The following is a 19,791-nucleotide window of genomic DNA, read 5'->3' as shown; positions in this document are numbered from 1 at the left end:
TTTAGCCTGAAAATTTGATCTATGGTCGATACACCCTGCCTAAATCCTGCCTGATAGGGGGATAGAATGTTCATTTCTTCTGTCCAAGCCTGGAGTCTGTTCAGAATCAGTCTACCGAAGAGTTTTTGTGATATGTCGATGAGACTGATGGGGCGATAGTTGGCAGGAAGCAGGGGGGATCCCTTTTTATAAATTGGGACCACCTCTGCTCCCCTCCAAGTATCGGGCACCTCCATTCCCCCCAGAATGGCATTGAATATCAGTGTAAGGTATGGTGTCCATATCCTCGGTTCCTGTTTAAACAAGTCCCCTGGCACCCCGTCAAGACCCGGGGCTTTTCCTGCGGCTAAGTTTTTAATGGCCTCCCTCACCTCTTTTTCAGTAAAGGGAGCCCCTGTAAGACTGGATATGTTTATGCTACCATCACTGTTTTGGTCCCCCCCACCTTCCGCATACAGCGCCTCGAAGTGGCTCTGCCATACCGAGGGGGCTATGTTAGGCTCTATTGCGGAGGATAAATCCTCCGTGCCATTCGCGACTATGCGCCAGAATTTGCGGGAATCTCTGATTGTTAGTGTTTTTGTGAGATTTTCCCAAAAATCGTGGTCCCATTCCGCCCGCGCATTTGCCAGGAGGATTTTATACGATCTTCTCCTAGCACGAATTTCTTCACGGTTGAGGCGTCCCTTTATAGCAAGTAACAGGAGGGCCTTGGCTTCTCTACATGCGGCATTATACCACGACTTCTTGGGCGTAGGGCCTTTCCTGTTCCCTAGGGATGAGAACAGATCCTGCTCTAAGGTATTGATGGTGTCTGCGTGTATTTGTGCAAGCTTGCCTCTGCTGGTATCATCTGAGACCTCATTTCCTAGCTGGAAGGCTTTCTCCAAAAATGGAATAATCCTTTCATATAGCCGGGGTATTCTATCTGGACTGTTGGCCAATTTCTCCCACTTGACTTTCCTCCGATTGTTTTCCAGTAGGAGGCCCACCTTATCTTTATCCGATCCATGGGAAGTAACCTCCCCCCCAGGCAGGGAATAAGTCAATTCCAAGGCATTATGGTCACTGTCCGTTCTTTCAGTGATTTTGAAATCAACTATTGCTGACCACATAAACAGTTTGACCATGATGTAGTCCAGTCTTGATTCACTACCTGTTTTGTTGTAGGTATGGCTACTGGGTATATCTGATTTACAACGGCCATTGCACGCCCTTATACCTAGATTGAGAGTGAGGGCAGTTATCTGCAAGGCCAGAGGAGTCCAGGCCCTTGGGGGTGGTGCCAACGTCTCTGGGATGAACCAGCATGAATCTTCCTCATGGGAAGGACCATCACGTAGTCCAGGCAGTGGTTCGTAATGACAATTAAAATCACCTCCTACCAGGCATGCTAGTTCCTTTGTAATGCCTTCTAGGAGCCCTGCTAACTCGTCTATAGTCCCAGATTCTTTGTGCATTGGTACCGGCCTTGAGTAAATGTTGATGACTAACAACTTCGTGGAGTCTGGCCACTCAAGTAGGACAGCCAATAGGTCATCGGAGGCGGTCTCTAGATAGGAAGCTTTACAGCCTAGATCCGTGGCTACCCATATCGTAAGTCCCCCTGACGGCCTACCCCTTCCCCCCCATTTAGCGGCTTTTAAAAAAGAGGCAAAGCCCGGGAATGATATTTCCTCACGTGCCCAGGTCTCTTGGAAAAGGAGTATATTTTTGGAGCTGATGTAAGAACCCCACTCTGTACAAACTGTTTTGCTGGGAAGGCCTGCCACGTTCCAAGAGATCACTGTAATGAGTGACAATTGGGTGGTGGCTGGGCCTGAAGAAACAGAGTTGCTGGGGGTAAGCTCGATGGGCACCGGTTGGCTTATGAGGGAGTAATTCATGCCCATGGGTTTATTGGCAGGGGATAGAATAGGATACGTCCCGCTTTGGACTTGACTCGGTTCGACTGTACTGGGTGCCATGGGGTATATATCTGGGGCTGGGGGTGTGTTAATCTCAGTCGTGGGAGATGCTTGTAGGACACTCCCCTCTTCAGCCACCTGTCAATCTACCATTTCTAGACTACTGTATCTATTGTGGGTAGATGGATAGGCCGGGTAGTGTGTTCTATGTGGCCCAGGAATTCCTCTCCTGTAGCCACCGTCCCCCCCCCTCCTTCTTGTAACAGTCTCCCAGCTAGCCTCGTCCCCGTATAGATGAAACTGCTCTATTGGTCTGCCCCTGTGTTGTGAGTGGGCAGTTCTCTCCTCTGGGCAGTTTTCCCAACCCTCCAACAGCTCTTGGTGATGCCCCCATCTATAGTCCTCTGAGTTGTAAAAATTTGAGGGATAAAAAAATGAAAGGGGGAGTGGTTGAATGATGCTACCAAAATCCTCGTCAGAAGCCCAGGTGCAAATGTACGCGGCTGTATTCGGGTCTCTGAAGGTGACCAGAATGCAGTCTCCCCTGATGGATTTCCTGGTGTGACCCACCCACGTTGCCCTCCTAGCCATGGAAATGTCACTGGTTGTTCCTCTCGGGAGTGGTCTATTTACAGAGAGCCAGTTAATAACTTTGTTCTTCAGTGAGGTAGTAGATTCAAATGTGGGAGAGTTTAATTCCGGGACCCCCGCCAGTACTAGGGTGTAAGGTGCAGCTTCTGGGGGAAGGTTTATAAGCTTTGGTCTACGATTGGTATTTGATTTCTCTCCAGTGGGTGGTGGATCGCCCTTGATGTTAGACGAGGGCAAAGCATTATCTTTTGGTGTGGGAATTGTTTTTGAAGTGGCAGTTACTGTTTGTTGTTTTAGGATAGTGGCCTTGTTGGCCTCTGGTGGTTGGGGAGTATTATTTGGCATGGATTGTGGGGGTTTGGGGGGGGTTTGCGGGTGGCAGATTATTGTTTGTTACGGTGGGCGGTCCATTGCCCTTAGTGGGTATTGATCCCAATCCATCTTTTAATATTTTTGTCCCACTATTATCAATTTTCCTTGAGTCGGCAAGTTGGACAGTTGCCTTTTCGATGATAACTAGTCTAGCTTCGATCTTAATCAGTCTAGCCTCAAGGGGACTCAATAGGGACCTGAGAAGTGTGCCTATGTCCTCCAATGTAATGTCGTCGGAGGTGATATCTGCTGGCACGTTGGTAGTGTGCTCTAGTGGTGAGGTTGGATTTACAGTTCTAGGGGTGGTTAAACTTCCCGGCCTCTCCAGCCTAGAGGCAGGGGTAGCTCCCTTCCCCCCTTTACCTCTAGATTGTATGGGTTTAGGGGATTTAATGCTATTGTCTTCTTTGTTTTGTTGGCCCTGCTTCTTTTTTTGTATAGCCCCTTCTGTAGCCCCCCTATTGCAGCCATTATTAGGTTCTGTGACTTTGACTGCCTCAGTGTTCTCTATTGATATGGGTTGAGGAATTTGGGTGTTAGGTAAGGCCATAAGGCTTATATCCTCAAAGTCACTCGGGACCTCAATAGTAAACTCTGGGTCAGTAGTTGAGGTACCTGGAAGTGGACCTGTTGCCTGATCAGTGCTACAGCTAGTTAGTAAGCCAAGTCTATCTTCTGGGGTTCTAGCTTGGGCCACTGGGCTTAGGGAAGATCTCCTTACCCAGTCTATTTCTTGGGAGATTCTTCGCTCCAGTACCTGGATTTCCTCAATCAGGAGAGATCCCGCCTTGGCAAAATAGGTGTCAATGGGGCCTTTAACAACTCCAGCCGCGGCTAGGGAGGATGTTTTACTCCTGGTTTCCCTAGTACTCATTTTAGTGTAGATTCAATGTCCTCGCTGTGACAGGCAAAGAGACAGGGCCCGGACCGGACTCTCACGTACTCGAACGGCCTCAAACGGCCCGCTCTTTGCCCGGTCTTCGCCCCGGTGCTGCGTCCCGCGCGCGGTAGTGACCAAACCAGTTATGTACGAGGAGGCTGGGGGCGTGGCCTCCGGGGGAAGAGGCACCAGCTGTGTAGAGCTGAGGCTGCTGGTCCTCGCAGTCCCCCGGTGGTCTCAACGCGCTGACTCGCAATCAGTTGCTCTCGCCTGTCTCTCCTCAACTGGGAGCGCGTGTGCTCTCTGCCGATTGCAGAGCCGCTCACACCAGCGGGGAACAGCCCTAGGGAGCAGCTGAGCGGCACCCGCGAAGCGGGTGTCGCGAAAGGTGAGGGGCGAGCAGAAAGGCAAACAGACTGGATCAGAAGTCTCTAGCAATCCTTGTGGCAAAGGGAATCCGGTAAGAAACACCCACTCGGCCGGTGTTGTCCGCGATTAATATTTGCTGGAGGCCGGGGGCGTGGCCGCCGGGGGAAGAGGCACCAGCTGTGTAGAGCTGAGGCTGCTGGTCCTCGCAGTCCCCCGGTGGTCTCAACGCGCTGACTCGCAATCAGTTGCTCTCGCCTGTCTCTCCTCAACTGGGAGCGCGTGTGCTCTCTGCCGATTGCAGAGCCGCTCACACCAGCGGGGAACAGCCCTAGGGAGCAGCTGAGCGGCACCCGCGAAGCGGGTGTCGCGAAAGGTGAGGGGCGAGCAGAAAGGCAAACAGACTGGATCAGAAGTCTATAGCAATCCTTGTGGCAAAGGGAATCCGGTAAGAAACACCTTAAGAGGCCATAGCTAACAGGTTAACGTATGCGTGTCTCCCTTCATTTTCGTATTTAAATTACAGTGGCATTTGTAACGCAGGTAAAACATTTGCAGGAATTTGTCCCTTGTGGACTAATAGGCATCTGAGAATGAGGTGACGGCCATGTCCGCTCACGATCTAACTGCAGGAGGTGGACGCTGCTTTCTCCTGATCAACCTCTTGGCTTGGCAGAATAAGCTCATTGCACTTCTCTTGGTGTTCACTAGGGTGTGTCGCATCTCTTTACTGTTACACGTTACAATTTTTAGTATAGATGTACACATTAAATAGGTTAATCAATTGGATCCAGAAACAAGCCAGTTGCAGCAACTTGGCATATCTCTGGGGAAATTATGTAATAAACGCAATTTAGATCACGTCTGTGTTTTGAAGGGACATGGATTTAGTTAAGAGTATAGTTATGTCTTGTAAAATGAGTGTAATACCAAATGTGAAGCATTATGATTCACTGAGCAATACTCAAGCCTTGTTCATGGAGATCTTGGTAGATGCCCTATTTGCATGCCAGACACAGACCTGACATCTAAAAGGCAGTGTGGGCTCTTCCTGGATGAAGGTGCTTGTGGTCTGTTCAGGTGCCCGTTCTAGTCTATTATTTGGAGATTAGGTGTTGGAATACACATGCTTGTTTTAACTTTCTCAGTTTGGTGTCTTACCGTGAGAAGGCTCCTAATTGTTGAACATGAAGAGTCATATGTAAGGTAGCTCTACGTACGAGCGGGAATCTGTAGTGTGTTAGCCTACAGCCCATGTGGGTTGTCTATTACAGGCTTACCAGCAGAGCGTTTATTTTCTACTTCATATTGTGGTGTAGTTTGGGTATATTCCAAGTGGTTTACAAAATGAAGATTTTTGTTTACAACACAGGACCTGGGTCAGACAGACTCCTACAATACCTAGACAGAGTATGTTAACTTTATGGTGGGTATAAGTCCTGGACAGCTAGGACATGCTCAGTCTAGGGTAGAGACTCTGAGATGGTAAAAGTGAGAGTGGAAGGAGGGTGTCTTCAACTTGAGGTTGTAAAACCTGACTCTAGAAAACCTTAGAGACCAAGGGACCTCAAGAGCAAGTGGGCAACTCCTTGCCAGCCCAGAGCGGAAGTGAGCCCTACTCAAGGCACCAGATTGGAGCATGCACCCCACACGGGTTACCTAGGGGCCTGCTTCCAAACACTAACAGCTGTCAGTGACCTTGTTTGGTCAAGCTGGCCCTCACGAAGGACAGAAACCTGACCTAGGAGACAGGATGAGCCACATCACCTTGTTGTCCTATTCACTTACTAGGAGGCCTCTATGGATAGGCAAGGGCAAGCTCTGTCCCAACTGGGGACTGTAGATAAGAAACAGTCCCCATGGACCAGGTTAGTGGCTGGGGTTCAACTAAATAGTATGGCAGTCCTGCAGAGGCAGAACATGAGGGTAGGCTCAAAACTGTTGAGGTGGTACCTCCACACAGAGAGTAGGATGTAAGGCTGGAACTAACCCTGCCAATGCAGAGGGATTTTCCCCATCTTTTCTCATTAAAACAATGCAAACCACCAAGGAAATGGCTGGTGCTTATATATCTAGGGAGGGCCTGAGTGAGAAAATTGCCTTTTTGTGTTGTCAGCCCCATTGTTTGCTGGATTTTAGTCTCTGAATAGTGGAGCACTACTGTCCAGTGCTCAGTGTATATGTTCCGACCACTAAAGCATGGTTAAATTGGCTTATCCCCGATTTGCTTATTTAATAATTATTTTTCTTACATTTCATGAGCAGATTTATCTTTTTTTTAAACAGTGTGTTTCATTGATTTTTGTGTAGCCTGCCACTCTATTGCTTTGGCATTTCTATGCAGAAAGTCATCCTAATGCAAGGGGTATTCATGTTCACAGATGACAATTCCAGCCAGACTGCATTCAAATGTTGCGTTGAGCAGTGATTAACTTTCCTTGCTTGCCTTTCAGCTGCTGAACTGATCGACGCAACATGTGTGGAGCTATTGAAGACCTCTGCTGGCTTAGGGTTTAGCCTGGATGGGGGAAAGGCTTCTATCTATGGTGACAGGCCTCTGTTTATCAAGAGAATATTTAAAGGTATGGAAATATTTTGTCATTTCCTGTTAATCCTTCATTTTACATAACATGTCCAGCACACACTGGTCACATTAAATCAGCGACTAACCTCTCCCAGATTTTGAAGGATCTCTTAGCACTTATAGTGGGATGACTTACACCAGTTGTACCAGCATTCTATTACTGGATTCTAAGCAGTAGTTATTCCTGCTGATAGATGCTGGGCCCCACCGTCACTCAACTTTGGGGACTAGAACTTTTCTGACCCATATCTAGGGTGGTGGTCCTGCAATTGTGGTAAGCCACCTTCTAAAAGTGTTGTAGGCTACGACTGTGCACCTGCCTGTTCTTACAGGCCTCCCCAGTCCTAAACACTTTTTTTGGACAGGGCATGGTTAATGCTTTTTGATTAAGACTTGGTATGCTTAGTCTCCTTCGCTTCCATCAATTTCACTCCGCGTCGGGACACTCCTGAGTATCCGTGCGCGCTATAAATGCTCTATAACATAACATGGTGATGTCACTTTATTATGGGAAGTGCCACAGGCATGCCAGCTTCTGCTCTTCACTTGGGCTCACCTATGTGCATGTGTTGCTGATCCACGCTGAACGTTTCAACAGAAACGAACAGGCAAGCACATCTGGATGGCACCTAAGCTCTGACCCTAAACGAGCCCGCAGGAGGGAACTGCCTAGCTGAAATGAGGTTCTTTAGTTTTTGCCAGCCTGCTTAGGCCACGACCATGGATCCTGCTCACCCTATTTGCTGCTGGCCTGCCACCAAGGAAAAGAACACCAGTGGCATCAGATACAGTACTTATCAGGTGCCAAAGTAGACTGTCATTGTAAGTGCAGATCCGCCTGATTGTTGGGAAAACATCTGGGTGAGCAATAATGGAGAGCATGAATCAGAGAGGTATTGTGGATCACAGGATACAGAGGTCAGTGTAAAAGATTGTCAAACTGCTCTTTGATTAGTTTCAGAATCATCTTACATTATATTTAATAGACATGAGAATATGAAATGCATTGTTAGACTCCATACTAATAAAATATTTTTATGTTATATTAACAATTCTTGTAAAGCGCAAACTGCTACTAGTAAAGAGCATCTTGGTACTGAGTACTTAGAAAGTCACTGCACAGCAGTATCTCTAAATCATTATTGAGCAGAAAGCAGGGTTTTGAGGTCCTTTCTGAGTGTTAAGGTGTGAAAAGATTTATTTTAGGTTTTGCGGCAATGCATTCCAGTGTTTTCCTTCTCAGTAGGCTTTGCCTCTGAAAAGTAATTGCTTAAACCTGGGAATCACCATTATTATGTTTGTTGCCTTAACGAAGATGGTGGTTCGGAATATAATATCAACATTTTTCCTGCAGGTACTGTGGTCCCTAATTATGGATTGCTTGACGTACCATACACAGGGACCTGATTAGGATTTGTTTCTCATTAGGCAACCAATGTAGTTTGTCTGACTGCATTTACATGTCCTTCCCCTAGGTCTGAGCACCAAACAAATAGCTGCATTTTGCAGCACCTGAAAGTAGAGGCTGTTACAGTAATCTAGTCTTGAAAGAGTTAAGGCTTGTACAACAATTTCCCATCCTTATAAATTCAAACATTGTATATTTAGTTTCAACAACCTAAACTGGAAAAATACGATAGACACAGTTTTATTTTCCTGGGTGTTGGGCGATAACCGGTCATCATACTATCAAGGTTCTGCACCACTGAGTTAGGTAACATGCCATGGGCCACCAACTATCTTACCAAATTGTCTTGTTTTGACAACAACAAAAATACACCGAAATATCTGAGTTTTAGAGCATTATTGGAAATCCATTTTACTGTGACTTAGAGACATTCTTTAAACTATATCGTATTAAAACTGTGATATCAAACCATTACCAAGATCAACTGGGTATCATCAGCATACATTGCAAAATAGAACTCCATGAAATGGATACGTTTGGCCAAAGATGTGACCTAATATTCAAATGAGTGGTACTTTGCATGTGACTTGGAGATAAGCACTGAGCCAAAGTAAGGACTGTCCTTTGACAGCTATCCCTGGGAGCCTTTTAAGTATGGTCCTGTGAGGAATGGTATTGCAGGCAACCGAAAGATCTAAGAGTATAATACCTGCATCACTTCCTTTACTCAAAATCCACCTTATCTCGCCCCCTCTCATTTTAGAGCTGACTTAGTGCTATGCATAACTCTGAAACAAAAAAAAGCAGCCTCCAGGATCTTATTGGATTGTGAGAAAGTGGAGAGAATGCAATTTATATGCTTCTCCAACATTTTAATTGGCTCCAGCAGTAAGGATACTGGTCCAAAATGTCAAGAATGGCTGGATCATCTGTTGGGTTTTATCAGGATAAGAGTCATGATTGCATGCTTCCAACTTGATGGAACCGAAGCTGAACTTAAAGCGGTATTGCACAGATTTTTGAGAACTGGTACCAACAAACTTGTGACCAGCTGTAAAAACTTAACGGGACAGGGATCCTGATTTCACTGAGAGCAGTAAGTCAAGGGTCCCCTCAAGGATGAGAGACTTAGAATTTAAAATATCACCCTCCAGAGTCTAGTTGGCAGTTGTGGGATTGTGTATCATGAAGAGTACGAAGTTCCTCAGTGTTAGAAGTGGGGAGCATGAAAGGGTAGCGATGTCCGAGGGCAGTCGCTGATGTGCGTAGCAAGGAGGGGAGTTCTCCTTGTGGGAACTAGGGCTCAAGCTAGGTGTCATGCTTCATCATTTGAGCCTGGCCCTCTCCAGGTCGGCGCTGCAATACCTGGCGGGCACCCGGAACCGGGGCTCTTTGTCTGGGATCTTTTGTTCCTGCCGGTGGATGCAGTGGGGGTGAGGGGCCTAGTGTGTGTAAATAGAAGGGAATATACGAGTTAAAATAAGTCAGTTAGTCCTAAACACAATTTTATTCCAAAGGTAAACTGCCTAATTAAAAGGTGGAGAGGGGCGTAGAACTATTATTTAGGTATCTAGTGGTATGTGCCCTACTCTCAGGTGATCGACATGTTTCGTGTCTCAATTGTCTAACCGATCAGGACACTTCTTCAGGATCAGTGTGAAGCTATCTACATCAAGGTAAGTGAAAACTACATACCCTGTATAGTCATTGTACACCTATACTGCCCACAAGAATTACTTGCTACAGTGGCCGGCGGTCTATGGACGCCATTCGGGTCCGGCGTTCCAGATGCTCGTGTTGCTAAGACCTACCTCTCTGCCGGCACCGGGATGGTAGTGGGATTGCCCCAATCTCACCAGTACTCCTGCATTAGAATTGTTAAATGTCTCGCAAATCTTAAGTATTTTTGTTAAGAATGCTGCTAAATTAGTGTAGATCTCTTGCACATAGTGAATGGTGATATTTAGGCATCCTGAGTTAGTGAAAGAGTTTACGATTTGTGAAGATCACCTTAGCCTAATTGGTGGACTCCAAGTATCGTTCAGTGAAGTGCCCTGCAGCATGAATCTGTTTTTATGGGTGTTAAGTTCCTTCAGCTATAACCCTTTCTTCTCAGAACATTCTTTCTAGTTGCTTTCAGTTTTGTTTTGCCTGACATAATGCATCTGAGAACAAAGGGGCAGAATGTCTATTCTCACAGGTCTAACTTCCAGAATTGGAGCAGCTACATGAAATTGTGGTGTTGTTTATTTACTCACTGATTTGTTCAGAACATCATCTTTTGTCTCCGAAAAGTCAAACTGCCCATGTAATTCCTCCAGGTCAACCAACCTCAAGTCCGAAATAACTTTGTTCCATGCCAGTCGTATCATTGTTCTACTGGCCAGTAAGTTCTCTCTTGCCACTTGCCAAAGAAGGGAAAGACGCCTGTGATCAGTCCATGGTAAATTGATATTTTGAGACTAACATATGTTCTCCTTTCTTGAGAATATCAAGTCTGAAGTATGGGCTTTCTATGGGTGGTTTCTTGCTAAAATTAATTAAGCCCAGCGAGATGGCAAGCCTCTGAAATATTATCCCCCCTTTGTGGAAGGGGAATCACCAGAGATTAAAATTAAGTAGTACCAGTAGATTAGCGGAATTTAAAACAACGGGATAACCAGTCAATGAACTCAATAGCAAAATGCAGGTTCACCCCTCGGGTCCCTTGCCAATCACTATCATGTGTGACCAGTAAGAAGATATGAAACACCATAAAGGACAAAAACTCAACCGAAGTGAATGTATCTGAAGGAACCTGTTGAAGTAAAATAATCTCCAAAAACAACTGCAAGACCACCTCCTCCCCTTTGTCACGAACTGATGTATTGAATCCTTCATGCAGCCAAGTTTCAGTTAAAAAAAAAAAAACTAAACAATTTCTGATTAGGAATGAGATCCGGCATCTCTGTATGATGTTTAGGTTAGAATCCTACATTTAGTAGAGCGCATCAAAGCTATGTAGGTGATTTATCACCCAAGATCCTCAGTCATTGGTTACATTCATTTCCTGTTCTAGTGCTGTCACCCCTCCTTTAGTTTAGCAAATTTCAGGACACAATAAATAATAACTCACTGTTGGAATAGGTCATGCATAACCCATTCTTCTTACAAATGACTATCGTGGCTAGTGGGAGATGCTGAGTGGTCGCTTACGCGTGTAGATGACAGTAGCGGCTGCTACCGGACCAGGGTGGTGAGACAGTGGGAACAAGAGGGAGGAATGTAATAAAGATAAAAAAAGGACTTATCTTTAACGCCCACTGCCGCGTCTCCTCCTTCCTCGTCCTCTTCATCTTCCTGTCCGAGCCGGCGGCTGCAGGTAGCACCCGGGCAGACAGGCTTCCCTGAGCCAATCACAACGCTGCAATGCAGCGTTGTGATTGGTCTGAGCTCCATGGATCGGTGCTGAGACTGGAACAGGGAGCTTGTGCATGTTCCTGACGAGGCTGTGTAATGTAGCATGGTAGGAACATGCAAAGTGCGCATGAACTGTTTGGTCAGACCAAGAGGGCTGGCAAAACAGTTCATGCCCACTTAGAAATTGCACACCACTCCTCCCCTGCCCCGCCGCCCCACCAATGACTGCAATAGGGAAAATAAAATGATAATAACAATACGTTATCATTTTATTTTTCCTTTTGAGCAGTGGGGCGACGCTCTTTCGCCTTAGCGGAGGAGCCGCCACTGGCAGATGGGCTTGCCTTCGTCACCTCCTCTGCTTTGATGCAGTGCAGTCCAGTTCGACTGAAATACCGTGGGTTGGCTCCCTTGCACACGCTCAGTTTACCCCGCGACCCGATCATTGCATTAACCGGCGCTTGTGCTCAGAGCATGTAATTCAATTTGCTGTTTTATGTCTTGCAAGTTTTACATTTACATTCCAGATAATTATTTTCTCCTGTTAAAGAAGGTTGTCTTCCTTCCCTCTCCGTTTCTGTCCAGTTCTGCAGATCATGGCCTCATCTAACACTTCAGGGTTGCAACAGTTTAACGATTCCCCACATATCACCTCTTAGTGTAAGACCCGGCACGTGACAAAAAAGTCAAAGGAATGAAATTCATTCTACTAACTGGTAACTGCATCCTACACTCTTTCTCGAAACCTTGGCAAATTATGAAGCAATGGGTTTGATTGAACGTGAATATTATGTTATGGTTGTAATTAACAGTGAATATTTATGGTCACAAAATAATCGACGATTATTTTTACTACTTGGCTGCCTTACAGGAAGGGCTGACAATTATTTTTAACTTGGAGCACCTAGTAAAAACTTGAGTTTACCCCTAGTTGCAATAAATTCTGAATCGTGTTTGGTCGGTGGTTTGAAATTATTATTGTCTGGGTATAAATTGCCATAGGTTTTTAGTTTTCAGCTAATTATGTTGCAAAATTAAAATTGCTTCAGAACTTTACATTTGATCTTTGTGACAGCGGAACGAAGATCACCCTATCAATAATGGATAACTCTTAAAGTTTTCTGCTCTTTCAGACATGTTCTTATGATGATAAATCAACATGGCCAGTTTATTTATAGAGCTTCACTGTTACAGAGCACTCACCTTTACTTAGTGCAAGAGGAATGCAAAATAACATTTACTTTTCATTCCCTTTGCTCCAATGCAAATTAAATGCTCCTCGGCTGTACTGCTTATAGGAGGGGCAGCCAGCAAATGAAAAGGAAGAGCCGGGCCAAGAGTTTGCTTGGCCTTTTGATAGTCTCAAAAAATTCCCCAAAATTATATTTTAGATTTCTTAATGTTTCACTTCAGTACATTAAATTATGGTATTGTATTGAGTGACATGAATTAGAATTGGTAGTTTGGGAAGGATTCATTTACCCTCCGACCTGTTCAGAAAGCCACCAGTGAATCAGGAGAAAAGCCAGTGGTTATGAAGCCCCCAGCACGCAGTAGCGGCCGGCATGTCGGTAGAGTGGCGGGGTGGGGTGTGGAGGCGGCAGATGGACGGATGACGAGACATAGAAAAAAACCACTTACCTGCTGCAGCGCGCTCTACTGCAGGCACTGGTCAGCAGAGTCCACAGTGGCCAATCTTGAGGCTGCTTTCATGCTGCTGAAAGCACTTTCAGGATTGGACGGAGCGCTGATGATGTGCGCTCCCAGTTAGACTGGGAGCCTGTGCGTTGCTGGGTTGGAGAGAACTTCAGTGCGCATGATGGCCGGCCAGACTGTCATGCACTCTGAATACCAGGGCAACCACTCCTCCACCAGCCTGTGGCTCCGCCACAAGATTCGACTGCGAGAGCATAAATAAAACTATAATAAACAAAGGTTTATTATGATTTTATTTTTCATTTTTTTGGCTGCTGGCAGGTGGGGAAGCCGCTGCTGCTAGCACGTGGCCTTTATTGTTATTATAATCAGGGCAACTTTGGAGTCTTTTACTCCATCTACTTGAGAGATGTTTGAATAGCGCACCTTCTGCACTTAATGACTTCAAGGTACCTCTCTCCTTTAACCTGCCGCTCACACAAACCCCTTTTTGAGATGGGCAGGCCAGCTCACTGCCCTTTGGCTTTGGGCATTGTACATACATGCAGCCGATGTGCCAGTGAGCGCAGTGGATGGCAGCTTCTAAACACACATTTTGGGCACCAGCACTTAGTTACTTGCTTTGTATTTATTTGTTTATTTTGCAGATTTAACACTGATCCCAACCCGAATTTGTTTTTTTTTCCTTAACTGCGCTGCCAGGGAGCACATGCCCAAAACAGATCTCCACCTTTCCACTAACATAGTCCTGTAATAAAATGAATATTTGTCATGTTCCCCATAAAATGCCTCAATTCTGTGAAGTGCTCTACTTGTCTGTGTTGTTAGGGCTATGCCAGAGAAATGCCATCAATAAAATGTAACACATTTTTTTATAAATCAAGACTTTTAATCAACTTTGCCCATCTGTTCACCTGGTTCCCTTTATTTAACTACACGTTAGTGCTATACCAAACAACTCATCTAACAAACATGTACATGAAAGAGTCCTATAGAAGCATCGTTCTCTGACACTGGAATTGATTTTGGTTGCAGCTGATGATAGTGTCCATGTTGGGTTCTTCTACCAAGCTGTATGAAGAAATAGTTTGCTGAACTGGACTTAATAGTTCAATTAGGCATGGCTAATAATTTTATCGGAGTGTCCACCACAGGAATAGGTTCTGCCAGATTTTCGACCAACCGCTATTTAAGTCAGAAAGATCTCTGTAGATTCATTGCATGTAAATGCATCTTCAGGCAATCCTGAAATTCTGGCATGAACCCAGCCCTTCTGGACCTACCTTGTACACAAGTTTTAACTCGTGCGCATCCGACGCCTCTTGCAGCCCAACAAAGTAGTTAGTTGGTAAGAGCTGTGGGCTACTTAGTCCAAGTATGTCCTACGTTTTATTCAGAGCATTGGCTATGTAAGCACACTAACCATCTTTGCTGCCAGAAATTACCTACCACTCACTTTCTTTGTAGATTTACCATTTTTCTGGGCAGTTTAGTAGGCTTGATTTCTCTAGTGGCAAGATGCCCCTTGAGGAGTTTCTGCATTTATAAACAAATAGTTAAAGATTTTAAAATAGAACAATGATGACACTTTCAATGTTTTCCCAAGCATGCACTGAATTATTACAAGGGAATTCTAAAACATTTTCCAGACCATGTGAATGCTAATGCTGTTTCCATTTGCAGAATAGTATTAAGCATTCTCGACGAAACGTCTCAGCAAATGGAAATAATTTTCAAAATTATTAGTGTGCTTAGTTATTGCAGATACATCAAAACAAAGCAGAATTTTCAATTAATCTTCAGCATGAGGAACAAAACATATTCTCTCCAGGGCTTTTCTTGTTTTTCATTACGATAAACTGCCATGCGTTTTCAGTGTAATCTTGCAAAAACACCTTTAAATGACACATGATTAAACCCATTATCCACATTTGGGACACATAATATTTAAATGTGATTAAGGATCATCTGTTAAAAGCTTGCTTAGGACATGGCTGTGAAACCAGCAGGAATTCTGTGTAATATGCGGAGTCTACCAATGAGAAAATGAAAAGATCTGTTTCAAGAGCATTATTCTTCCACATATCTAATTTTCAGTATCTCACGCCATTCTCTCTGTTCTTGTAGCACTAGTCACAATATTTACAACTTAATTCTGTGAATTAACTCCTGCTTTTTGATTTATAAAACTTTATTAGATCTAATGTGTCTTGCATTTTCTGTTGATTTTTGGATCCATACTCTTGACAGGAAGTTGGGGCATATCCTTTTAGTGTATTTATAAAAAAGGCAAAACAAGGTAAAATAGTGGGTCGATGGGCCCTCAACAGTAATCCTGTGTAATCTGCACAAAGCATAGTGGTGGAAGCTGCGGGTAGATCTAGCAAGTTGAGGGTGGCACTTCAACTTCATCCATGATCCACCGGATATAATCAGCTATAGCGATCGAGGTCGTCTCAACGCTATGGAGTGACCTGAAACCTCATTGGCTGGGATCTACTAAACCCTAGGTATTTACAAAGGATTATAAGGCACTGTTCACATGTTTTTCTAAAATCTTAACTTTGAGTGGTACGATTGATAGTTGGCCTTGACCATTGGGCCAGTGTTGGGGTTTCTTTAAACCAGTGTTATTATGGCTTGTTTTTCAGGCTGTTGGCACTTCTTCTGAGGTCAAAGTAAGGTTGTATGGCCGGACTAAAGATGGTGCCAACATACTGGAACCATGATCCACAACGTAGGTGGGCAGGGGTCTGTAAGTGAATCTGATTTGATGGAAAGCAGTAACTTCAGTACTGTGGCGGGATTTAACAGCTCAAATATACCCAAGGTAATTTTCTTGAGGGGGTGGGGGTGTTAGCTCCATTCATTCATCGACCGAATTATGTGGCGCATTACAAGCCTTACAGATCTGGTGAATTGTATCGCAAAAGAATACAGCTAGATTCTCGCAAGTTCAGTCTTAGGTACTCGGGCTTTTGACAGCTGGGATTCTGAAGTGAATTGGCTTGTTGGCAAATCTCTTTAGATACTTTAGATGACCCACAGAAATGTTTTTCATAAGAAAGTATTTTTGCTAGTTTCACTCTTTTTCAAAATCTTTAAGAGCTGGCGAATGAATGGATTTCTTTTCCATATGGTATTCTTTTCTCTAAGCTCTCTCTAAGCGTTTATAATTTGTTGTAGCTATGCCAATATATTTAGCTAACTTAGGGGCTAAGAGAGACGGATGATGATTTTTTTTTTTACTTTGAAGAGGGGCGATCGCGATCACAACCAGTGCCCCTGTAATCTGTTTGTTGAGTGTGGTATTGGCTTCCTTCACAGTTGGGAGATTCTTTGATCTTAAACCCATCTTTAGTTCTCCCACCTTGTGCAGATAGAGGTGGCTGTAGCTTTTTTCCAACCTCATGACCTTCCAGTTGGCAATTTTCTAGTACTAGGATGCACAGACCCTGTGTCCCTGGAAAAGAAAATAATGTGGTGGCCATGTAATAAATAGGTAGTCGCTAGTTGGATTGAATGTTATCTTCTGCTGAGAAAATAACGTCAAGTGTGCTATCATATTGTGTACGAATAGACACAAATTGTTTCAGTCCTAATAAAGTACTGAAATCGAGAAATTCCAATGAATAGGACTTTGTGTGTTCTGCCTGTACGTTAAATTCACTACTAGGAAAGTCCACACCTAGCTGGGTAGGAACGCAGTTGCTTCCAGTTGACTTGGTTTATTGTTTACGGCCAACTATGGAATTCTTAGTAGAACCTAGAACTTAGATGCATCTGTTATTTTTAATCTGTGATACGCTTCATGGTTGTATGTCTCGCAAAGGAAGAATTGTATTATCATGTACAGTGCGGCATGATGTAAAAGCAGCCCACGCCACTGACTGTATACTTTCTCTGAGTAACCTGGGGATATGAAGCAAGTAAGAATAGTAAAAATCCATACAAGCCCTGAAGTGCCAGATTCATCCATGGCTCCTGCGTTGACGTCACTGTTGGTGCCATAGGGCGCTCGACCTCGGACCTGGGGATCTGGGTTCGAGTCTCGGTAACGACGCCAAAACCTCCTGTGATTCTGGGAAAATCACTTAATCTCCCCGTGCCTAAAAATTGAATGTGTGTCCGTCCTCATGTAACGTAACTGGTGCTATGTAAAGCGCTCAGATACCCGATTTGGTTCGGGTCTAGTTCGCGCTATATAAAACTCTGCAAAAAAAAAAACAAAAAAAAAACTAATGTGGTGGTGAGAAGTGAACATGATAAATCACAGTTGTTTCTTGATAGTTGGTATTCATTGGCCTTCTGGTCAGGGTACTCTTAAACCGCCACCATCTTGATCCCCTAACACAGAGTAGTAGATCCATAGGCACCCACACCCTCTAGTGCAGAACAGACACTGATCCCTACAAGGAGCGAAACCCGCTGCGTAAGGTGGACAAGGATGATGATACTGCAAGGTCATGATCACTGGTGTAAAGTAGCAATAATTAATGTGATGTTGAGAAGTAAGGAAAGAAATGCCTGAGCTGAAAACCTACCACATTGATGTATTTGCTGAGTGGTTCTGCTGTTTCAATGAATGAATGAATAAATAAAAGCATATTTTGTATAAAGCTGCAGACTCTATAGCCCATGTGTGTAGGTAATGACAGATGGGATAATAGGACTGATATCCTTAAATGTTGTAGCACCTTAGGTTGTATATCGAATAGGTGCTCTATACTGTTGTTTATTGTCATTCAACCAGAATCCATAATCCTTGTCAATGTAGTAGAATGTTTGTAATTGAAGCTCACTTGTGCAAGAAATAGTTGATTTATGTAGAGAATAGCATTCTAATTATCCAGCAAAGGCAACAGAATTATAACAAATAGGAATACAGGAGTGTTGTCAAATACGAGCAAGATAGAAAGATACAGTGAACGTCACGGGACCAAAGAGCGTCCAATAAATGAGATTTCGAAAACATCTGCTCTCTCGGATTTTATAGAAGTTAGTACAAGAGTTAGTCACTCTTTGTCGAGGCTACTCAGAGCATGAAAGATACCACATTAACTCTCTCACAAGTGTGATCCATCTAAAGTGAGCAAGCACAGGCATGATAACCTACCAGATACTCTGGTTCTCTGCAGCCGGTGACGTGGGGGGTTCTGGGATATGTCCTGTAAAGGTGGCCAATGAAGTAAGCTGAATTCAAAGATGTCAGGGTGCATTTCAGGTTGAAAACAAAAGCTCTTCTCCAGTTTTTTTTTTGTTTTTTTGAAAACCTTTATTCGTGTCAAAAGGATATACAAGTCTAGGCCTACAACCACATCGGCCGGCCACAATACGAAAAGCAGTCAAAAGTTCCAAAGCAAACATTACAGAATCAATCATCAAGGAGCAGAAGCAATACAATCTTAAAAAGGGAGAAACACATAAGAACCAGACGGCCAGTAAACAGGAGCAGAGAAGGTTAATTTTATAATATGGGGATAAGGAGTACGATAGGCTCAGTTTCAATATAGAGGAGTCCGAAGTCCCAAAACAACCCTCAGCAACAATAAGGGGGGTATAGGGCCGCAATACAGGAGGCAACACAGTACACACAGGGAGAAAGGGATACTTTAGATATAATCGACACGCGACCACTATCAACGTTACATGCCCACCACCCAATAGCACAGCTGAGCCAGAACAAAGGGATCGGATAGACATCACACCCGAACAAACCCGTCATAATGACCTCAAATAAAAAGAGGGAAGAAGGAAGGAGGGGGGAGAAGAGGGGGAGGGGGGGAGGGAGGACAAGGTGGGAAAATAATAAAAGGAAATGAAATACAAAAACGAAAGAAAGAACACCATGCCGAAACAGGCGTCCCGTGGCGGGAATACAGGAGAGAGCAGAAGTATTAGCAACAAGGAGGACACAATAATCGATACGGAAAGCAACCGAGCCATAAGAGGAGGATCAACGACGCCACAGACCCCACCTCAATCATACCACGGGAGGCAAGGACAGACACGGCATTACTATAAAGAGATACAAAAGGGCCATAGAACTATAAAAAATAAACAACAAATAAAACCCAACCCACCCATCCCACCCTGCACCCCTGTAGAAGGCTATGGCCTACCCTTCAGACAGCGTGCCTGTCGCCCTAAACCAGAACCCGAAATATAGCAGGAGAAAGAAAGAAAGAAGAACGAGACAAAAAGAAACATAAACATATAGATAGAAATGGGAGGGAGGAGCATGAGAACAGAAACAAATACGGTCGGCCGCAGCCCTCCGCCCAACCAGACAATCGCAGCAGAAACAGACCAGGACGACATAATCTCAAGCGCCATAAAACTTACAGAGGAGGGAACGTCCCACCGCGCAATGGGTACAAGCGACTGCACCACGAAGTCGTACATCAATAATCCACAAGGAGTTGTGCACATCACCCCAATCCCTTCCGAACCACAAACCCCACCCACCACATGACAATGTGAAATGAGCTACTTGATGCAAGGCAAGCACACAATTGAAAGAAATTATGACTACGATGTAGACAAGGGGGGTCAATCGGTCCGCAGGTGAGCAAAAGTCCGAGTAGAGAGTTTAAATGTATCAGCAACAGCAGCACGGGTGATGAAA

The 19,791-nt window shown here is 44.5% G+C and overlaps 1 protein-coding gene across 1 annotated transcript in view; it reads left to right on the top strand.

The window, feature by feature from the left end:
* PDZD2 (PDZ domain containing 2) overlaps window positions 1–19,791 on the top strand; it is a 1,063,478-nt gene that overhangs the window by 982,992 nt on the left and 60,695 nt on the right. Inside the window, exon 23 of the mRNA XM_078674899.1 lies at window positions 6,570–6,698. Coding sequence (XP_078531025.1) covers window positions 6,570–6,698 — 129 coding nt within the window. The remainder of the gene's footprint in view (window positions 1–6,569; window positions 6,699–19,791) is intronic.

Source organism: Lissotriton helveticus, chromosome 2_1 (assembly GCF_964261635.1).
Source record: "Lissotriton helveticus chromosome 2_1, aLisHel1.1, whole genome shotgun sequence".
In the NCBI taxonomy this organism is placed as follows: Eukaryota; Metazoa; Chordata; class Amphibia; order Caudata; family Salamandridae; genus Lissotriton; species Lissotriton helveticus.
Note: the sequence above shows the minus strand (reverse complement) of the source record. Positions and strands in the feature narration are given on the sequence as shown.